Source organism: Stegodyphus dumicola, chromosome 7 (genome assembly GCF_044657685.1).
Source record: "Stegodyphus dumicola isolate Sdum_Otavi_A_Nest chromosome 7, ASM4465768v1".
NCBI classification, from domain to species: domain Eukaryota; kingdom Metazoa; phylum Arthropoda; class Arachnida; order Araneae; family Eresidae; genus Stegodyphus; species Stegodyphus dumicola.
The window spans coordinates 202,182,602-202,203,815 of record NC_140774.1 but is presented as its reverse complement, the minus strand read 5'-3'; the positions used below and the strand labels follow the sequence as shown (position 1 = coordinate 202,203,815).

The window sequence follows — 21,214 nt, the reverse complement described above, 5'->3', positions numbered from 1 at the left end:
GAAGTTTTTTCCTCCAAAACATTATTTTTCATCAGAATGATTTGAATAAAATATTATTTACATCAAATGAATAAAATGTATTGCATTTATTAATGGGAGGAACTGACTTAACCAGTTCACCGTTTGCCCCGAGAGAGATACGTTGACAGAAAATGCATCGTCATCCGTTAGCATCGGTAGACTATCGTTGGAGTGAAATCTGGGCCAGACCATAAGCCCCAAGAAAGATACATCATAGCATCTTTTTCCAGGCCCCCCTGAGAACGAGTCAAAAATTAAAAGGGGTAATTGATAGGTTACTTAGTCGCACTTATTTTCTCAGCGATGTTGCACTAGGATCACAGTTGGGCTGTTTCAGGAAAAGAAAGCATGGGGAATCACTTTACACCAGTAGATACACCCTCAACATATCTCGTGAGTTCTGCTATAAATTCATCCCTTTCATTAATGAACAAAGAGGTTTGAAGGTTTTAAATTCCTAATGATTCCCTGAGGATATAAACAGTTTATTATTTTCTGATCTATGAATTGTATTAAAATGTTATACCTAATACCCGCATTTTATTTTATCATCTTACCTGCACACATGGAAGTATGACTATGTTGTGCCAATTATAAATGACATGGGTGAAATGAAATTTTCGAAATTAATTTTTCAAAACTTTAATTATTAATTAATATTTTATACTTAAATCGATACTTTTATATATTTTTTTAATCTGATTAATTGAGAAAACTAAAGTCATATAGAAATATGTAAATAAGAATAAAGTTCTCGTATTTTACAATGTATAATTTGTTGTGCATAGTTCCCGTTATTTATTTAATACTTACAGACTTATGTTAACACTTAAAATTTAGTATTAAAAAATTTAATGTAATTAAATTCTAATTACAAAATGGAAATCCGCGATTTTATGTATTATTATAACATTTAAAATATACGGGTTAAAGTGTGAGTACTTCATATTTTTAACCTACATATACCAAAACCTTGAAATAAACTTAGATAAGTATTTAGGTTCGCCTAATCTAATTTTAAGGACACTGAAAAGTTTCTGTGAGGATAGCCATTTCTTGAAGCCATTTACTTTTATGAGGCTAAGAAAAAGGAAATATTAACGGAATTATAAAGATAGTTGCAACAGTTACATATTTAAAAATTAGAAATGGTAAAAAAAATTGCTGCTAAATTTTATTATTATTAATGTTGAATTTTTAGCCTAATTTAAAAAAAGAAGTGCTACTTCTCTAGTAATCTTTTTATCAAGAAGAACTAAAAACGGTTACTACCTTCTTAATCTTTGAAACTGGTACTTTGCATAATTCAAACTTTCTTTGCTGTAGGAAAAGTACAATAGCCTAAAAAAAGTCTTAAGTTAAATAACTCCAATTTTAAATCAGAACCTTAAATATCTAAGCTAAAGATTTTTTCCATATAAAAAAAAAAATTAAATTGAATATATAAAACTGTACAGGAAATAATTCGATGATTAGTTTTGTTACAGTGCATCAAGAAAATAACTAAACAAAATTAATTTTAATTAAATTTAAAATAGGCTATACTAGCTAATGAATTTATTTTTACTCCAATGAACAAACTTGTCATTTAAAAATTTCATTTACATTATAAGAGATTGCAATAGATTTGGGGTTCATACAAGAAGTGAAGTGGAAGCGAAAAATATCTGATCTAAGTGATACACCAGTCTTTGTGCTTACGGTCTCGTTAGGGGGTCAGTGTGCTTGAGTGTAACAAGTACACTGTCAAGTTGATTTGAATAGAACTTCTAAAGAGAGCTTCACAGCTGGTGAAAGGGGGGAAAGAAATAGTCTGAGGTCAGTATTGGACACAAAAAATTTATCTTTGCAGTTGAAAAATGGTGCAAAACTTTTGTGTTTCCCAGGACGGCGAACTGGTTAATGCAATTCCATTGATTTATTTTCTGCATACTAGAGTAATTTATTATTTTCTCTATAGTTATAATTGCAGCCTCATGAAAGGTAAACTGAAGCGCATTAAAAAACAGGAAGCAGAGCATGTTCTAAAGAAGAAAAAACACAGTTGTAAGAAAAAAAGTAAAAGAAAATGTATTGATAGTATTCTTGAATAAAGCTGTGTATATAAAACTGTGTCATTTATTTATTTATATATGAATGTATAATGTACATTTTATGCTCTGAGATACTTTTGTTTTTCCTATGACAATTTATTCACAGGATTTCCATACCCCCTCCCCAGTTTTTTTCACTTGAAAGCTGAGAGAAAAAATTTGATGCTATATTAAAGTCCTGAAGATTTTGATTTAACTTTTTAAAAGCATTTTTTTTTTTTTTTTTCATTTTTACTGAACATTCAGTCACCAAGCATGGCTAAACCGTGGATGTTAGGATTATTAAATGTGGCTTAAGTTGTAATAAGCAACATCTTTTATTTTTGAAATAATGTTATAAATTAAAATGTGACATAATAAATAACGCATTTTTAATGTTCAATCCCTTTAAAATTATGATAATTTTAAAATAAAAATAATTAGCAAAAGATATAAAATATGTCTTACTATTATGGCAATGAAATTTTTTAAATTCGTAGTCTGGGCTTTATTACTGCCTAGGCTTACATCCCAGATTATAGGTGACTCCCCCCAAACCATCATGTAACTTCTAGTAACCTTGCTTTTAAATCGCAGAAAGAAGCAAAATGAGCATAGGAAACCTAAAAAAGAAGACTATCTTCATCGGGCCGTGCTAGTGTACTCAAGCAAAAAATACATACGTATTTGCTAGCCTCTGCTTTAATAATGTTAGGTTAAATTTTATCGAACAACATGATACGGTTGTAGAATTCTCATACATTGAAATGTAAAAATGTGAACAATTGGATCTCTCCACAACCTAGCATATTACTGAGGTGAATTTGAATGAGTGAAAATCATTCGATTTTAAACAATTAAAATAATGCCTCATGCTATTTGTGAATAAGAAGTCTCACTACATTAGTAGTTTGGCCAGAAATGCAAAGACGTGTTTTATTTTTATGGAACACAGAATGATTTTCGATACTTCCTTTTAAATCTGAATGACAGCCTATTTTGATGTTTAATTATGCTGGCTTCATTTTTTTCATTCCTTTGAAATAGGTGTCTACCTTCTCTTTAGAAACTGATGATTATGAAAAATTAAAATACATAGGTCTAATTTTCAAAATCAACTGTCATAGGAAGAAATAGTTCATTGAAATAACAAAGTTTGAATCAGATGATACTTTTTATAATGTTATCTTATCTGTTCACTCTACATTTATAACAAGGCCCACCAGCGGCCGAGCGGTAAAGTCGCTGAACGCTGGTAGTTCGGTCCGAGGTTCGAATCCCACGAACGGGCTGGCTGCATGGGCGTTTTCGTGGTTTTCCCCATGTGTAACGTGTATACGAGCCAGTTTCCCTTAGAAAGTCCTCCACGAAAGGCATCCCTCCCCTTAGGCAGATAGCCCTCGTGTGCTTTGCCATAATTAAATACACCAACTACATTTATAACATCAAATGGTTACACTGCACTTCTCTTTAGGCATTAATTTTTAGCATTACCCATAAATTTTGATTTCTCAGCATTCTCTAAACTAAAATTATTCCTCTTATTAATAAAAGATTTGTCATTAATTTTATACTTTTTTTTTTTTTTTTTTTTTTTTTTTTTTAACATCTCTATGCTTTACTCCGCTCTAAATGCAAAGTCTAACTGCTATTTTTAGAATTCGAAAAAGGACTCAATAAATCTTTCACTGAACTAAGGAATTTTAATACATTAATTCATGCATCATGTTTTTTATTTACTCAGCTCTAAGCAAATGCATTTCTGGACTCTATGCCCCATAATTAACACTTGAAGACATCATTTTAATATTTTCCAACGCCTAACTCTCTTTAGAAAAGCGTACCAGTTACAGGACCGTGAATTTGACAGGGCCAGACTGAGTTGCTGGGAAGATTTTGAAGCCTTCGATACTTTGGACTTTATGGTGTTCTACTGTAACTGGAAGCTTGTTTTTTGTTTTGTTTTGTTTTAATTCCTGCAGACCCTACTACACTGCTAGCGAGTTGAAACAATCACAAAGTCGGAAGAAGTTTAAAATAACTTTTAATCTTAGATTGAATAGAAAGGGCACAGCTTGTGCTACAACCAAGTGCCACTACTTTGTGGTCATTTAAATTAACATCACAGGAAGTTAAGTTTAAATGCAGATAACGTAGCCAGAGACTACTCATAAAGTAGACTGTTTAATTTTTTTTTTTTTTTTTTTTTTCTCTTAAACCCCTTTTTACCCACTCTTTAGTGTTGTGTTGGGTGAAACAGTGTGTACAGTTTAAAGTGTAGCGATCTTGAGAACAACTTCAACGCTCGCAAATTTGAATGAGTTGGAATTCTTGAACCTAGTGCAACCGGGGATAGCGTTAAAGAAATGTGCTCGTAATAAACCGACTCAGATTCGGGTCCCGCTCATGCGATGCTGCGCTTGTCACTGGTGTTAAGGATGGCGATACGAGCAAGCAACTACCAAGGTTCACCGAAACACGTGATCGCTACAATATAAATTTATTTAAAAATGAATCGCGATAATTTTCACTGAAGCCTTTCTGAGGGAAATTATTTATACCTACTCCTAAAACTGATCAAAAAACTATTACTAAAATATGTATTTTGATTTTTTTCACGATATGGGTAGGTACTTAATAGATCATTTCCCAGGATTTTGTTAGAGAATATGACTTTTATTTTATATAAGTACTCAAGTGGGTTATAAAGAACATCATTAATTAATTGGCAAATATTACAGAACTTGACACATTCAGTCATAAATCTTTGTAACTGAATAATAATCAGGTTTTCTTATTCTCTGCACTGTTTTCTTCCTTCCCAGATAGAGATCACAGTGCAGAGAGTTATGGAAAATAATCAGCTTCTCATACTTTCTGCACCGCTTTCCTTCCTAAAACATTTAACGGTGGTACATCATGTAGCTCGTGTAAACTATTTAAACTCGAGCGACAAAATGTTTCCCGTCATTAAATTTGTTATCTTTCTTTCGGCTACAGGCTTTCCAAAGTTTTAGCTAACTCTTTCATTGTATTCCTTCGCCTATGCATATTTACCGGCACGCGCATACTTTCACATTTCATAGCTACCTCAGAAAACTGTTTTTGCGTAACAGGGTTTCATGTGCTGCAACAACCTGGGGAATATTATCTAAATAAGTTTTGCATATTTTCCCCCATATAACAAATTCACCACCTGGACGTTTCTTAAAATAAATACAATTAACTCATAATAAGAATAAGAACATATAGTGAATTTGAGTTTCAGAAAGTAGCGCTTCCTTTTACTCTGTATCACGTGAAGAACATCAGTAGAACAAAAAGAAGAAAATAAAAGTCTGGGTGGCCGCCATTAGTCGATGAAAAAGGTGACTTTCTGTTCAAAGGTCCAAATCAGTGAACTGTAAAATCTAGTATAAGTAAAAAATGTTAAGGATGGAGAATGTCAGATGGATATTTGTGCTTTTGTCTGGGAAATGGAGAACATCTAAGAGAGTTGATGCAGTTGTTAGGATGAGTGAGAACTGAATAGACGAAATTTCTGACAAGTTTTTTTGAATATAATCTTGAATTGTATCTACTTTGAGGTCACGGTGGATATACGAATTTGGAATGAACCATGGCGCGTTGATAATCTCTCTGAGTGCTTGGCTTTGAGGAACTTGAATGTGTTGAAAGTGAGTTTTGGCAGCGTGGCCCCAGACAGGACTAGCATAGAGCAATGCTGGTCGAAGTATAGATTTATATAAGAGGAGAAGCGGACATATGACTTCTTCTGCCAAGAAGTGGGCGCATAGTTGCAAGCGTGATATTAATTTTTTCACAGTTTCCCTGAGATGTTTCTGAAAAGTCAATTTTTTATTAACTCATGTCATCTGGTATTTACCATTCATATCTGTTTACAATTTAGCCCTATATTTAACCACGGGATGCTGTCAAAGTGTAATTTTAAAGGCATCACACTTATAATTCTCACTTTCGCTTAGCAAATATTTTCCAATGCTTTATACCAGATCATTGCGTAACTTCGTAGCGCTAGGGTAACTTTTTGTCAGTGGCGTAGCTAGGGTGGGCCAAGGGGGGACATCTGTCCCCGGGCGTAGCATCCAAGGAGCGCCAAATTGATGCTACGAAATTTTTTAATGAAATATTTTCCATTTCTGGCACACAGAAAGGGGCGCAAATTCTTCAGTTGTCCCGGGCGCTAGAAACTAGCTACGCCCCTGCTTTTTGTACTTCTCTAACAGTGTGTAATAAAAAATAGGTTTCTAAATTTTCGATAAAAGACAAGCTTAGCTTCTGCCGTCGAAACTTCTGGATGGTTTCATTGATATTCTGAATTCCCAGTGTCCGCAATATACCCAAATTCTTCCACTTGATTTGCTTGTACTGCAGAAACCTTGGGAAGTGCAGGCGAAAAATTACATTGTCTCCTGGCCTGATTCGTGAGAGTGGCACCAGATATAGAGTATCGTTTGTGAAGAAACTTAATGACCTTCAAACTTTATTATATTAGAAAGCGAATTAAGGCTTGTTTCCATTAGTGCTGTATGAATGGGTTGTCTATGTGATTCTCCAACCAGTGAACGAACTGACTTTGATTGACGTCTGTGACGCGCCGACGGAATAGAACACATAGACCGCAATTTAAATTCCATTTCCTCACATTTTAAATATGCTTCATTTAAAGATGCCAATAGCACCTTGTAAGACTTCGCCGAATGTTGACCTAACAGGCGTTCTTTTAGTAAGATGTTCCACATTGATTAAATCTTAAATCAATGAAGTCAATATAAACAAATTCACTAGTTTTTATCTTTAAATTAGATTGCTAATCCACTTTTACCTTATAATAGCTTTTACACTAAACAACAATATCTATTCAATTACACAATTGTATTACAAGTCATGACATATACAGTCTACAAAGTCTAGAAACAGATACATTTTCAGTACAGTTGCTGTGGCAAATTTTCTTGTCGCACTAAGAAAATAGCAAAGTCGATTAATTCCTGTTACATTGTAATATTAATTCATGATAACAAGATATTTATCCGCAGCAATGTAGTTTCAGAAAGAAACGTTTCATTGTCCTTCAGCTGTATGGAGCTAATGTCTCAAGTAGTACAGAATCGTTGCCTCACGTCGATTCGTGTTTATCTCATAGGTCCTCGACAGCGTCTGACAGGAAAGACTTTTCATTTCGTCTTCGGACAGCAACCGTCCCCAGCATTTTATGCCTTAAGTGGAAGTAAATATCTTCTAAAGAACAGCAAAAGGATGGAAGAGAAAATGAGATTATGATAATGAGTTGCTTCTGCGAAATTTGGTGCTAGGTGCGGTGCAAAGAGTAGTCCAAATTCACCGTTTTCACTAACTGCGGCTGCGCTGAGAAAGGATTATGCAAGACTTAGAAGAGAAGGGCTAACTCATAGAGCTTTTCCCCTTGAAGCAGAAAGTGAGAAGTGATGACGTAGTCATGATGACACTGAGCGCGCAAATGCAATTCACAGCTTGAAAATTAGCGATTTTGAACCAGCGTTTGAAATGAGCTGTGTGTGAAAGATAGCTATAATTTGGAAGAGACAATGTTACTGCTTTATGCAGTTTAGACTGAACCATTAAAAAATTTAATAATACTTACTCAATTTTAAAATAATAGATAAAACGTGCTACTCTTTTAACATAAAGTTCCTGGGTTTTTTTCAATTTTTATTTGCAGGTTTTTTATTTAATGAACGTTTATTTCTAATCATTTCTTTATCTGCATGCTAACCGAGAGAATTTTTATATTGCTTCTAAGATAACTATAATAGCAGCTATTTAAATTTACTCAAAAAACAATTTTACATTGACATCGTTTTAAACATATATGACATATATGGCAACACTGCTAACCTACGTTTGATTTTTTGCCTAATTGTAAATTTTATATTGTTATAATTCTCTTCCGATTCAATATAATAATTTTTTAAATAATTTTGTAATTTATACTTATATCTATATTACAATTAAATAAATGTATGTAAGATTGTTATCTTAATTTTGACAAAATAGCTTTACTCAGACTACCTAATATAGTTATTTAATTTTTCAAAAGTGTGAGTAAAGGAAGCAAGTCTTTTTATGCCAATTACTTTAATGTTTTATACTATTATATTTTATCTAGAATGCTAATTTAGCACAAAATCTAATCAATAATTAGTTACAAAAGATACAATAAGAATAACTTTAGTTTAGTTAAAGTACTTAACAAAATTAGTTTGTTAAATACTTGTTATTCTTGTTGGTACTATTCATAATACCGAAGATATTATCGATTAACTCATAGAAGTCAAATGCTTTTTGATTTCCTGTGGGGTGGAGTATACCTTTTGCGGTACTTTTTGAAAATAATGTTTTCTCTGGAGCGACTTTTTGTCTCTCGTTTTCCTTGACAATTAAATAATTCGGTTTTAGTTTGTGACATAATTTGATTTCTTCTCAGTCTCTATTTAAAACCCCTTTAATAATAACAAAATTTAAAACAGTTCCATCTTCATAAACAAATCCTTTATCTAAAACGTGGTTTCTCAATAATTTGAGGCAGAGAGCGAAATGAGACCTCTGATTAAAACAAACTGCACATTTTGAAAAGAACCGAGAACTTGGTCCAGTTTAGAGTCATAGCAGAGTTTTCAATCTATGTGCATTTCGTTGAAACTCAGAACGCATATTTTTTCTACAGAATACAAATATTCGCCTCTTTCCTTCTTTAGAGTAAGAACATCACTTTGAATTCTTAGACTACACTAAAATTTAGCGCACCATTTCTTTAATTTGCTAATACTAGGTAAAGATATTCCAGTTTTTTTCTTAATTTTTTTCTTTCCAAAAATCATAGCTTTAAGATGACAGATCTCTTATGACAATGCAACTTGAAATATCTTCATTAGTCCACCTGATGCTTTCTTTCTTTTTCAGTAATACATTGATCTGCGTCTTTGTAAAAATAGGCTTTCGACATTTTTTCAAATTCTTCGATTTGTGTTTCTCCCCCCCCCCAAAAAAAAAAAAATTCGCTATTTCAGATTTTAATTTTTGATACCAATTTCTGTCTAGATGTCATCCACCTTCTTTGCCGCTGAACAAACATTCTAAAATTTTTCTTTTCTCTATTTTTCAATACTTTAATACAATTTTCTAAGGATATTATTTTGTTCTTCAAATTATCAATGCATGCTTGTTTATCCTTAAACTTAGGGCATTCAGGAATATCTACATTTTCATTTGTGAGTTTTATTTCAAAATCATTAAAATTTGATTTACTATTGTAATCATCAATTTCGATTTATTATTGTCATCATAATTTACTTTCGGCACAGCATTCCATTTCAACAGTTTCTTTTTGTGGCTCAAATCAGTAATCAAAGAGTAATCAAATCAATTATTAAGTAACTTTATTAATTGATATACACTGTTCTGTACTATTAATTGTCTACTAAGCTTCTGATAGTATTGTCAGTGGATGTATAAGTGTATCTAGGCTGGAATAATTACTTCGAATATCATTGATCTTGATCGCTAATGGAACAAAAGGAAAATCGGAAGTATGTAAAGAAACCAGGAGAATTAAAGAGGAAAGAAGAAAAAGAAGAAGCAATTATATGGGTTAAATTTAATATATATATTATACATGTCTGCTTTTTTGCATGCATTATTTTGGTACTCCTTTTTTATTTAAATGCATATTTGGTAGTTTACTGTTTCTCATATGAACATAAATATGTAAAATATTTCATTTATATATAACATTCAAATATTAAAAAAAATTTATACGTACATTATACTAATTCAAGTTATGTGTATTGTTTACATTCTGTTTTATGGTAATAGTAATTAATGTTTTTCATGTAATATTAATGTAGTAGAAAATAGTAGGATCATCATGTCTTTGGTATCACAAAATACTCAGAACATATCAATTGCAGGAATTTGTTTTGATAATGCAACTGAAATTTATTGAACGAAATTTAAATTTAAGACCATATTTCACTTTTATTTAGTATTTTATGGCTGCATAATTTTTTGTTCAGAATAGTGAATGTTTTTGTTTTTTATACTTGGTCAAATTAACAATTTAAGATTGAAGTAATCTGTTAAAAAATATTCTCATTTTATTCTTGAAGGATTCTTTAAATGTGCATCAGGTCTTTTTTCTTCATGAGCCGCATGTTTTTTAGGAAAATCAGTTCGTAGGATTTTCTTAGATTTTCTGTCATTTACTTGGATCTACATCTTTATTACATTTGAGAAAATTGATTGTTTCTTAGCTTGTAAGTTAAAAGTAAAATAGCTATTAAAAGTAGAATGCGTGTGGTCTCAGCCATTTAAGTGAGGCACGAGAGTTCTTAATTTTCATTATGCTATATGTGATATTCTTAAATGCAGATGACTTTAAAAATATTGTTTACAAAGCCATATTAAGCATTGCGCATATTAAAAATTAAGCAGCTGTCATATAAAGCCTTTTATTTCTTAAAATTTCCAGTAGAAATTAAAAGAACATCTTATTTAATTTGAAAAAAATTTAAAAATAAATATTCTGTATTTTAGTTTAAAGTATATCTATATAATTTTTGGTACATTTTTTATAAATTAATATTAAATTAAAATACATAGAATCATTTATGAGTTTATTATTAATTTTTTTGTTTGTTTGCTCTTTTGAATCGCCCTGAAAAATTTCTGGCATTTAGCAATTTTGTAATAATTTTGTAAAAGCTTGTTAATGTTTCGGTATTTGGCCATTAGCATGAAACATTTTTATGTGCATTAAAAAAGTCGAATATTTAAGCAAATTTACTCGATTTTCATTTTGTAAATTTAAGCATGTAAATTCAAAATGTCCATTTTTTAAAATGAAGTAATAGAACACAGAGCCAGTTAGGTACTTTTAAAGTATAGCACTTATAATTTTTTACTGGTTTTGTCACGAATTTATGTGCTAACTTACTTTTGTCTTTGTTATTTCCTCTTCCTAGTATATTTCATTCAGTTGTTTATGATATCTAGAGAGAATTTTCTGTACAGATTTTTTAACATATTATGCAAATTAATCAGTGGCATGAAACAAGTCTGAAGCTCTAGGAGAATATAATATATTCTTTTATAATATATTTACATTTTATGCTGGTGAACATATGAGAGCCATTTTTTCTAGCCAGTAAACATTATATATTAGAATTCTGCGCCATCTTATCATTTTAAGAAATTATCAGTTTAAGAAGATGCATCATAGTAGTGATGCAACTTATTTCTTTATTGTAGAAGAAATGAGTGCTAATTTATGATGATTTTAACATATTTAAGTAAAAGTTGAAGAGGAAACTCCTGTACCACAAAATGCGTTTGTTTGCTTTTTGTAAAACACTAGCAACCTGTAACACTTATTTTAAAAAGTATTTTTAATGGGTTCAGCTAGGTACTAGCTACTAAGTCTAGCTTAATAAGAGAGATTAAGAACTATGTTTGCTTAGTTTGTTAATCTGTAACAGACAGATTAAATTTGAAAGACAAGATTAAATATCTTGCACTTTGCCAAACGACGTCGAAGATTAAAATATTTGTGTCAGTCAGTGGCAATACATTTTTTTTCAGCAGCAGAATTTGTGGATTAAATTTGAAAGGCAAAAAATGTGTTACCCTTCCCCGAGTTGCAACACATTTTAAGTCACCGAGATTCCATATTAAATTTGAAACATAAATATCTGTCACTTAGTGGCAACACATTGCTTTTAAATTGCTGAGTTTGTTAATCAGAATTGAATTAATTTTGTACAAAATATGAAATGTAGAGGACTGCGTGTGTTCAAAATTTGGTGGCTGTGTGCCAGTTTTTTCGCACTCTGAGGAATATGCGTACATACATACATATTTTCATTATTTAATAATGGAGAGTATTCTATAGATCATCTGTATTTAACGACTAAGGGTTCTTTTGGTGCTGTTCATTGTTAACTGGCAGATAGTACTAAAATTAGATTTTAAATTTTTCCTTAGAGTCTGAAGAATGAAAAGTTTATTCATTAGTTAATTTCCAGAATATTCCTTAAGTACATGTAGGTTTTTGCACGTAGCATGGGAAGGTTTTCATTTGATCTGGAATGAAGTATAAGGTTTCCTTTCTCATAATAGGAAGTTAACTCTTTTAAAATCTTTTCAGAATTTCGTGATTGCTTTTACTTGAATGCCAGAAGTGGCCAAATACGAAGTTTGGATGAGTTAACAATCATCATGCGATCTTTGGGAATGAGCCCCACTATAACAGAATTGAAAAAATATTTCAAAGAAAAAAGTGAGTTAGGATTTTATTTGCATTCTTTTGTTTTTGAATCTAAAATTAAATAAATTTTGAGGGTCTATTGGATAGTTATTACTAATTATATTAAAGTACAATATTTTTGTTGAAAAATATGTATTTAGTTTTTTAATTTTAAAAAAAAAATACATTCTCATAAACATGAAAAAAAAAAAAATGGCTGAAATCCCTTTTCATTATTAGAATTTACTCTATATGTTACTGGTAGATAGAAAAGCGTAGTCAGGTACTATAAAAACTAAAATCAATATGCTGCAAATTTTTCACTTTAATTCCATCAATATATCGCATTTTTTTAAAAAAATCTTTATAGAACAGGACTTCTTCACATAACCGTAATATGTGTGAATTATTCTGAAAATTGTTTTCCTCCATTAATATCAATGCAGATTTAGTTAAAGATCCTATTTGGGTACATTGCTTTGCAAGTATTGTGAAACTTTTATAATCACACATTGAGCTTTTTCTCTTTGGCAATTATTAAAACATATTTTATGCACGTATTTTTTATATACAGTACAAAGTCTTTAATCCAAACTTGTCGGACGTCCTCCCAATTTATAATTTATAATATGTTAATACCACTGAGTACAGAATATGTATTTTTAACTGATATTTTGAAATACACTCTGAAATAGTAAACTGGGTTTTGTCTTATACTTATTTGGAATTCTTTTTTTTTTGAATAATTTTGCTGATGGACAGCATTACATGAAATGCAAGATGATACACACAAAAAATTCAAAATACTAGTTTGAATAAATTTTGCAGTAAAATCTAATGCGCGTTAATGATAACATTTTGGGTTAAAAAATTCCAAAAATCAAGTTTTCAGTTGTACACCATCAGAGATCATTAAAAAAAATTAATCGTATATGTAAACTGGATGTTGAATCATAATAATTGGAATGATGCTGAGCAACTTTGTAAAGGACTATTTTATTCTATCTTTTATTTTCCAAAGTCAGATATGACAACTTCTTTAATTTTTTGCTAATTATAGTCACTTTTATCAAGCATGTCCAGTTTATAGAAAATTTAACATATATAACCCATTTATTCTGAAATGAAAGGAGGTGTGTGCAATCCTTTGGACTATCTACAAGGAACTATTCGAGAAGTATGTGAAAAAAAAATTGAGAGGCATTTTCATAAATTGCACCTCTACGTATCATAAATTTCAAATGTCTCCGATTCCATTTTAAATTGATGATAAAAAGTTACGTATTTTACGTTTTCATTCAATATTTAGATGGTTTGGTATTCTGTAATAAACATAAGAAGTAGAAATAATAGTTTTATTAGGTTCTTTAAATTTTACATTTCAAGCCATTCACATTTAAAAGACATTTAAGTAAATTTTTATGTGTGAGAATAATCTGGTTAGCAGGCTATTTATATTTTTGAATTTGAGTATTACTTTGAGGAACAGAATGAGTGACTTATTCTTGTATAAAATATAAACATGTGTATTTTACTAATTGCACCTTTTTTTTGACAAATTAAAATATATGCAAAAGCAACTAACACAAAATTAAAAAAAGAAAATATTGCTTAAAAGAAAATTTCATTAAAATTGATTAAACTACTTTTGCAGTGATCATAAAATTCAGTTATATCAGAGCATGAATTTGCATAAAATCAAGTATGAATACATTTTAAATTATTCTTTTATGAAAAATATTCTTGTATGCAGGTGTTGCTCTGTCCATAAGACATAACCAGAATAATAGTAAAAAAAAAAAAAGTGATAAAATTTTTAAACTTATAATGGATGTTTAATTCTTGTTTATCATGTTTTTAAATATAGAAAATACATTTTCTGTTTGTTAGATTTTTGGGATTAAATTTCAATTTTGTAAAAAGATTTTTAATTCTGTGGGACTGTAGAATCTCTACCCAAAATCTTGTTTTTTTAATCCAATAATTATTTTGTATCTCATCATAACTACTACTTAACTATTAGTTTTTTTTTTTTATAAGTATAGTTAACATTGCTGAAAAGATGCAGTTTAGAAATTTAAAAAATAATTGTGATAAAAATTTTATTCAAAATTTTTGGTGTTGAGCTTACACCTTTATTATCATTCCATGCTATTATTTTCAACGTTGATATATATACACTTAATTGCAGATGGAAAGATATCATTTGCTGATATGCTTGAGATAATGCATAATCATAGCCAGAAAGAAAATATTCCTCAAGAAATCCTGCGTGCATTCCGTGCTAGTGACAAAAGCAAATCTGGTCGTATACCTGCACGGGAGTTGCGGCACATACTTCTGTTATGGGGAGAAAAGCTGAGTCCCAAAGAGGGTAACTCACATTTTTATTCTCAAATATATAATTTGTGCCTAAAAGATAGAAGTGGGATTGATCTGATAATGAAATTTGAAAAGTATCCCCCATTTTGTAATGACTTTTGAAGCTGTAAAATATTCCGTCGCACAATTCATCAGTTGCCAAAAACAAACTTATGTCCCTGTGCCCACTGGATAATTCAGGCTTTGTGAATTTTTATTTGCTGTCCAGATTTTTCTTGCTTTCTATACTCATGGATATACTCCATATATCTTTGGAAGGACACTGAAATTATTATTCCAATGTTCTTCATGGCTACATTAAAGAATTTAAGTCTATTTCCTCATTGATATATGAAAACCCACTAGAAAAAACTTAAATGATATACTAATACTTTGATTATTTAAAATGAATTTTATCTTATAATTGGTTAAAATTTTGTATTTATAGCATAAAATAGAATCTTTTTTTTCCCTTTTACTACATATCTTTGATTTCTGAAATGAGCTATCTAAAGTCTGCTTAATGAATAATTTCATTTGTTTCATTCATTGTTGAGCAGTGGTTTGTAGAATAATATGGTGTAGAGGAGATTTGTGAAGTTTAGATTAAATGCCAAAAACGAGTAAATAAAGAAAGTATAATTTAATAGTATAACTTAATAATTGTTAACATTTTAATATACATGACTTTTATGGGTTCGCAGCTTAAATTAAAAACTCTTTAAGTCTATGCATTAATTTTAAGTGTATTCTTGACTATGGAATTTTATTATTACATATATATTATATTCATATATATTATTTCAACTCTTGAAACTAAATATTTAGGGTTGGGGACCACCTTTCATTAATTGATGTTAATTAAATTTTATTTCTGTGCTGCTAATGAAATAAAGCATATATTTAAAAAAAATATATGTAATCAATCAGCTGCAAAATGTCGTTTCAGTATCACATTTAGATTGCACTTATGTGACACAGCACTGGATCAACTCAAGAAAGTACCTGTCTTTTAAGCAGCATCCTCCGCTTCTTCTTTTCACAAAATAAGATATGTTAGGAAAACTTTGGAGAAGGAACATGCAGTTCTTCATCCTTCAGTGTCACCTATCTTGTTAGTTCACGAGAAGGATGACTCAATCCAATTTTGTGTTGGCTGCAGACATCTAAATGAGATTATAAAGAAAGATTGTTATTTTTTGTCTAGAATCATTGATATCTTAAACACAGAAGCCAGAAACAAATGGTTTTCCATTTGAAGCTACTGACAATTAGAAATAGGCACCAAAGATTGCGAGAAGTTGCGTGTAATGCTGATCAAGAGCATTATGCTGGTCAAGAGGCAGTTTAATATGATGTCTTTCAGATCCCACCTATATTTAATCATCTATTGCAGACAATTTTGAAAGGTGATTTGCGTTATTTGATTATGAGAAAACACACTGTCCAAAAGTAGGGTTTCCTTTGAGGAGAACTTTCTGACTTTTATCTGTATAACAAAATCCATGAAAATGCTTGTGTAACCACTCCATAGTGGGGTTTCAAACCCCAATCAAACTACCTGTGTACAGCAGCTTTATTGTTTGGGCACTTAACTGGGCCCCAAGTTTTGAAAAGAGTCAACATTCGTCATAATTATGTCATATTCTTAATCAGAAGTGGCAAAGTCCTGACTCATTTCAGCACTAATGGAGAATTTCTTACAATTATTTTGTAAGAAATAATTTGTTTTTCCTAATCTTAAACTGCAGATGTCTCATCTCAGCCATATTGGAAAATTCTTCCCTCTGATGTTGTAACTGTAATCATAAACTGCAGAGGTCTTCCTCATGTAAGTGCAATATTATGCCACTAATCACAAACTTTCGTCAAAAGTTTCTCAGTTTTGAGACAACACTTATCCTTTTCTGTCATCAATACAGCTGTTTTAAGTTTTTCATTATTATCCACCAACGCTTCAATTATTCTCATTTCGTATTAGTTGAAGGTGTTACATTTTTTCATCTGTATTTTATCATTTATTAAAACTTAGTTTTTTATTATCTTTTCAGAAATGTAGCTTTAGGTTTATTTTTTATGACATGACCCTATGTTTGTCTGATGACTACTTTTCTTTAGTAATTCATTTGCACTTATATCTATATCTTACATGTTGTGAATGATTGCAGTGCTCAACTCGAAGAAATAACATAACTTCTTAGCCCCTAAAAATTCCTTAATTGCAGGAGTTCATTTAGATACAGTTTTTATTGAAATTAATACAAGCTCAGTATGCTTTAAGGATACATTTATATTGTATGCTTTGTAACTGGAAATCAGAAGAATACTATTATTTTGAATTCTTTATCCCTTTTCAAAATCCATTCATTTAAAATTCCTGTTGTCATATATGCCATTAAATCTTAACAGTTTAATAATTTAATTTTATCACTTTGGTGTTGAATTTTTATATCCCATGGATTTCATAGTTTTGCTGTATTATTAGATAAGTTTTTCTTTCCATGCCAATTAGGAACTAAATGAGAAAATTTCATTTACATTAAAGGAAATGAATGAACTGAATGCATTAAAGGAAATGATTGCTCAAAATCTGCCTTTTAGTATCTGCCTCCTATTTATTCAATTAAAAAAAAAAAAAAAAAAAAAAAGAAGAAGAAGAAGAAAAAGAAAAACCTGCCAATTCTCAAATGGATAGTTTACATAATTTTAATGCAAAGTATTATGGAACATTCATTAGCATAACAGAGCTACTTCACTACTTGAACAGAATGTGGTGTGTCATTTCAATGCAATTTAGTGTCAGCGCTAATATTTTTCAAATTTGACTGACACTCAAAATTATTTTCTTGTTGCTGTAACAGATGATCTTGTTTAAAGAATTGCTAATTTCACTGAACAGTGCTAATAGCATAAAATGTATATGTGAAATTTTCTCTTTTTTCTAAACATGACCTTTTTTTTTTTTTTTTATTATTATAATTTTTAAGATTTTACTACAGCGCAGTTTCTTTACAATGAAAACTATTCGTGATTCCATTAAATTTGTTTTAATAGAGCTCAAACATTAGTTTTAAACCCCTTGATTTCATGCTTATGAATCTCATCTCACCCAACTGTGGCCAAATTGATATACTTCAATAATTGTGTTTCAACCACATTTCAAATCTGCGCCAAAACAGGTTAACATTTCATGGTTTCTTTAAGTGAAAGTCAATTTACTTTAGAAAACTTCCCATCTTTTAGGTGGATAACCCACACATACCTTTCTCTGTTTCAAGTAACTGACAAGCACCATCTTTAATGAAGAATTCTCCCTTTCAAGTTCCATGTATTGTTATCATATACCATGCTGTGTTTTCTGAATGGAAAATTTTTTAGTGCTGTGTCATTGATCAGCAGCCTTTTCCAAAAGAACATTTTGTTAACTTTTCAGTAAATTCCAGCTGCAGCATACTTTTCCGTGACTCACTGATCTTTTCACATGGGAAATATTTGAAAAACTCATGGTAGTAGTAAGAAGGTGCCAAACTTCCATCTAATATCATATACCTGGTCATCGTTAGAAACTAGTAACATTACTTGATAATAGCATGCCATAATCGGGGAAATTGGGGATTTTTTATTTAATTTCTTTCTTACTTTTAAAATTAAAGTGTTCTTGTACTGTAAAGATGTAAATCTTGAGCTTTGAAGATATAAATGAGCGTATGCATCTTGCATCTATTCTGTTATTCCAGATTAATCTAACCTGAATAATAAAATGTGTTACATTAATTAAAATGACACAAAACCATCATTTAACTTATTTACTGAGCGTTCTGAAAATATTTGTTAAAAAAATACTTTTATTTAGGCTGAGACAATGAATGAAAGTAAGGAATTGCCTCTTCTTTCGAGTAATGTTGATGAGCTTGCAAGTTCTCAAATAAGGTTAGTACCTGGAATTACTTTTGAGTAATTAACCTGTGTCAAAATAACCATTTTATTATGTTATTTCTAATTAATTTTGCCTTATTCTTTTGCTTTTAATTTTTTTTAATATAGGCATGATGATTATTTGTATAGAAAATGTGAAGCTTTAAAAAAGGGGTAGTAAGTATATTTAATGTTAATGTTCATAGAATGTTAAGAAATACCAAATAATGATAACAATAATTCTGATATATAACATAATAATGCTGCTATGGAGAACATATAAATATGGATGGAATAGGGCTTTATTGTTAAATTTGTTTTGTAATTTAGCTGAAGTTTTTTCCTCCAAAACATTATTTTTCATCAGAATGATTTGAATAAAATATTATTTACATCAAATGAATAAAATGTATTGCATTTATTAATGGGAGGAACTGACTTAACCAGTTCACCGTTTGCCCCGAGAGAGATACGTTGACAGAAAATGCATCGTCATCCGTTAGCATCGGTAGACTATCGTTGGAGTGAAATCTGGGCCAGACCATAAGCCCCAAGAAAGATACATCATAGCATCTTTTTCCAGGCCCCCCTGAGAACGAGTCAAAAATTAAAAGGGGTAATTGATAGGTTACTTAGTCGCACTTATTTTCTCAGCGATGTTGCACTAGGATCACAGTTGGGCTGTTTCAGGAAAAGAAAGCATGGGGAATCACTTTACACCAGTAGATACACCCTCAACATATCTCGTGAGTTCTGCAATAAATTCATCCCTTTCATTAATGAACAAAGAGGTTTGAAGGTTTTAAATTCCTAATGATTCCCTGAGGATATAAACAGTTTATTATTTTCTGATCTATGAATTGTATTAAAATGTTATACCTAATACCCGCATTTTATTTTATCATCTTACCTGCACACATGGAAGTATGACTATGTTGTGCCAATTATAAATGACATGGGTGAAATGAAATTTTCGAAATTAATTTTTCAAAACTTTAATTATTAATTAATATTTTATACTTAAATCGATACTTTTATATATTTTTTTAATCTGATTAATTGAGAAAACTAAAGTCATATAGAAATATGTAAATAAGAATAAAGTTCTCGTATTTTACAATGTATAATTTGTTGTGCATAGTTCCCGTTATTTATTTAATACTTACAGACTTATGTTAACACTTAAAATTTAGTATTAAAAAATTTAATGTAATTAAATTCTAATTACAAAATGGAAATCCGCGATTTTATGTATTATTATAACATTTAAAATATACGGGTTAAAGTGTGAGTACTTCATATTTTTAACCTACATATACCAAAACCTTGAAATAAACTTAGATAAGTATTTAGGTTCGCCTGATCTAATTTTAAGGACACTGAAAAGTTTCTGTGAGGATAGCCATTTCTTGAAGCCATTTACTTTTATGAGGCTAAGAAAAAGGAAATATTAACGGAATTATAAAGATAGTTGCAACAGTTACATATTTAAAAATTAGAAATGGTAAAAAAAATTGCTGCTAAATTTTATTATTATTAATGTTGAATTTTTAGCCTAATTTAAAAAAAGAAGTGCTACTTCTCTAGTAATCTTTTTATCAAGAAGAACTAAAAACGGTTACTACCTTCTTAATCTTTGAAACTGGTACTTTGCATAATTCAAACTTTCTTTGCTGTAGGAAAAGTACAATAGCCTAAAAAAAGTCTTAAGTTAAATAACTCCAATTTTAAATCAGAACCTTAAATATCTAAGCTAAAGATTTTTTCCATATAAAAAAAAAAAAATTAAATTGAATATATAAAAATGTACAGGAAATAATTCGATGATTAGTTTTGTTACAGTGCATCAAGAAAATAACTAAACAAAATTAATTTTAATTAAATTTAAAATAGGCTATACTAGCTAATGAATTTATTTTTACTCCAATGAACAAACTTGTCATTTAAAAATTTCATTTACATTATAAGAGATTGCAATAGATTTGGGGTTCATACAAGAAGTGAAGTGGAAGCGAAAAATATCTGATCTAAGTGATACACCAGTCTTTGTGCTTACGGTCTCGTTAGGGGGTCAGTGTGCTTGAGTGTAACAAGTACGCTGTCAAGTTGATTTGAATAGAACTTCTAAAGAGAGCTTCACAGCTGGTGAAAGGGGGGAAAGAAATAGTCTGAGGTCAGTATTGGACACAAAAAATTTATCTTTGCAGTTGAAAAATGGTGCAAAACTTTTGTGTTTCCCAGGACGGCGAACTGGTTAATGCAATTCCATTGATTTATTTTCTGCATACTAGAGTAATTTATTATTTTCTCTATAGTTATAATTGCAGCCTCATGAAAGGTAAACTGAAGCGCATTAAAAAACAGGAAGCAGAGCATGTTCTAAAGAAGAAAAAACACAGTTGTAAGAAAAAAAGTAAAAGAAAATGTATTGATAGTATTCTTGAATAAAGCTGTGTATATAAAACTGTGTCATTTATTTATTTATATATGAATGTATAATGTACATTTTATGCTCTGAGATACTTTTGTTTTTCCTATGACA

At 30.3% G+C, this 21,214-nt stretch overlaps 2 protein-coding genes across 7 annotated transcripts in view; both read left to right on the top strand.

Annotated features, from left to right (window-relative positions):
- LOC146996607 (G patch domain-containing protein 4) overlaps positions 1 to 2,130 on the top strand; it is a 55,025-nt gene extending 52,895 nt beyond the window's left edge. For both annotated transcript variants that reach the window (XM_085821244.1, XM_085821245.1), the window contains one exon: positions 1,982 to 2,130. In XM_085821244.1, the coding sequence (XP_085677370.1) occupies positions 1,982 to 2,114 (133 nt within the window). In that variant the 3' untranslated portion in view covers positions 2,115 to 2,130. The remainder of the gene's footprint in view (positions 1 to 1,981) is intronic.
- Positions 2,131 to 8,021: 5,891 nt separating this feature from the next.
- LOC146996606 (calmodulin-like protein 4) lies at positions 8,022 to 21,136 on the top strand. Of its 5 annotated transcripts, none has more exons than XM_085821240.1 (6): positions 8,022 to 8,194; positions 12,298 to 12,429; positions 14,588 to 14,770; positions 18,611 to 18,687; positions 18,802 to 18,849; positions 20,988 to 21,136. In XM_085821240.1, exons 2-4 carry the CDS (start codon positions 12,369 to 12,371, stop codon positions 18,613 to 18,615), a joined length of 249 nt encoding a protein of 82 aa, XP_085677366.1. In that variant the 5' UTR covers positions 8,022 to 8,194; positions 12,298 to 12,368; the 3' UTR covers positions 18,616 to 18,687; positions 18,802 to 18,849; positions 20,988 to 21,136. The 5 variants fall into 5 exon arrangements, with proteins under 5 accessions (XP_085677366.1, XP_085677368.1, XP_085677367.1 ...); XM_085821241.1 differs by lacking the exon at positions 8,022 to 8,194 and adding an exon at positions 8,244 to 9,364; XM_085821239.1 differs by lacking the exon at positions 8,022 to 8,194 and adding an exon at positions 9,382 to 9,743.
- The last annotated feature ends 78 nt before the right edge of the window (positions 21,137 to 21,214 follow it).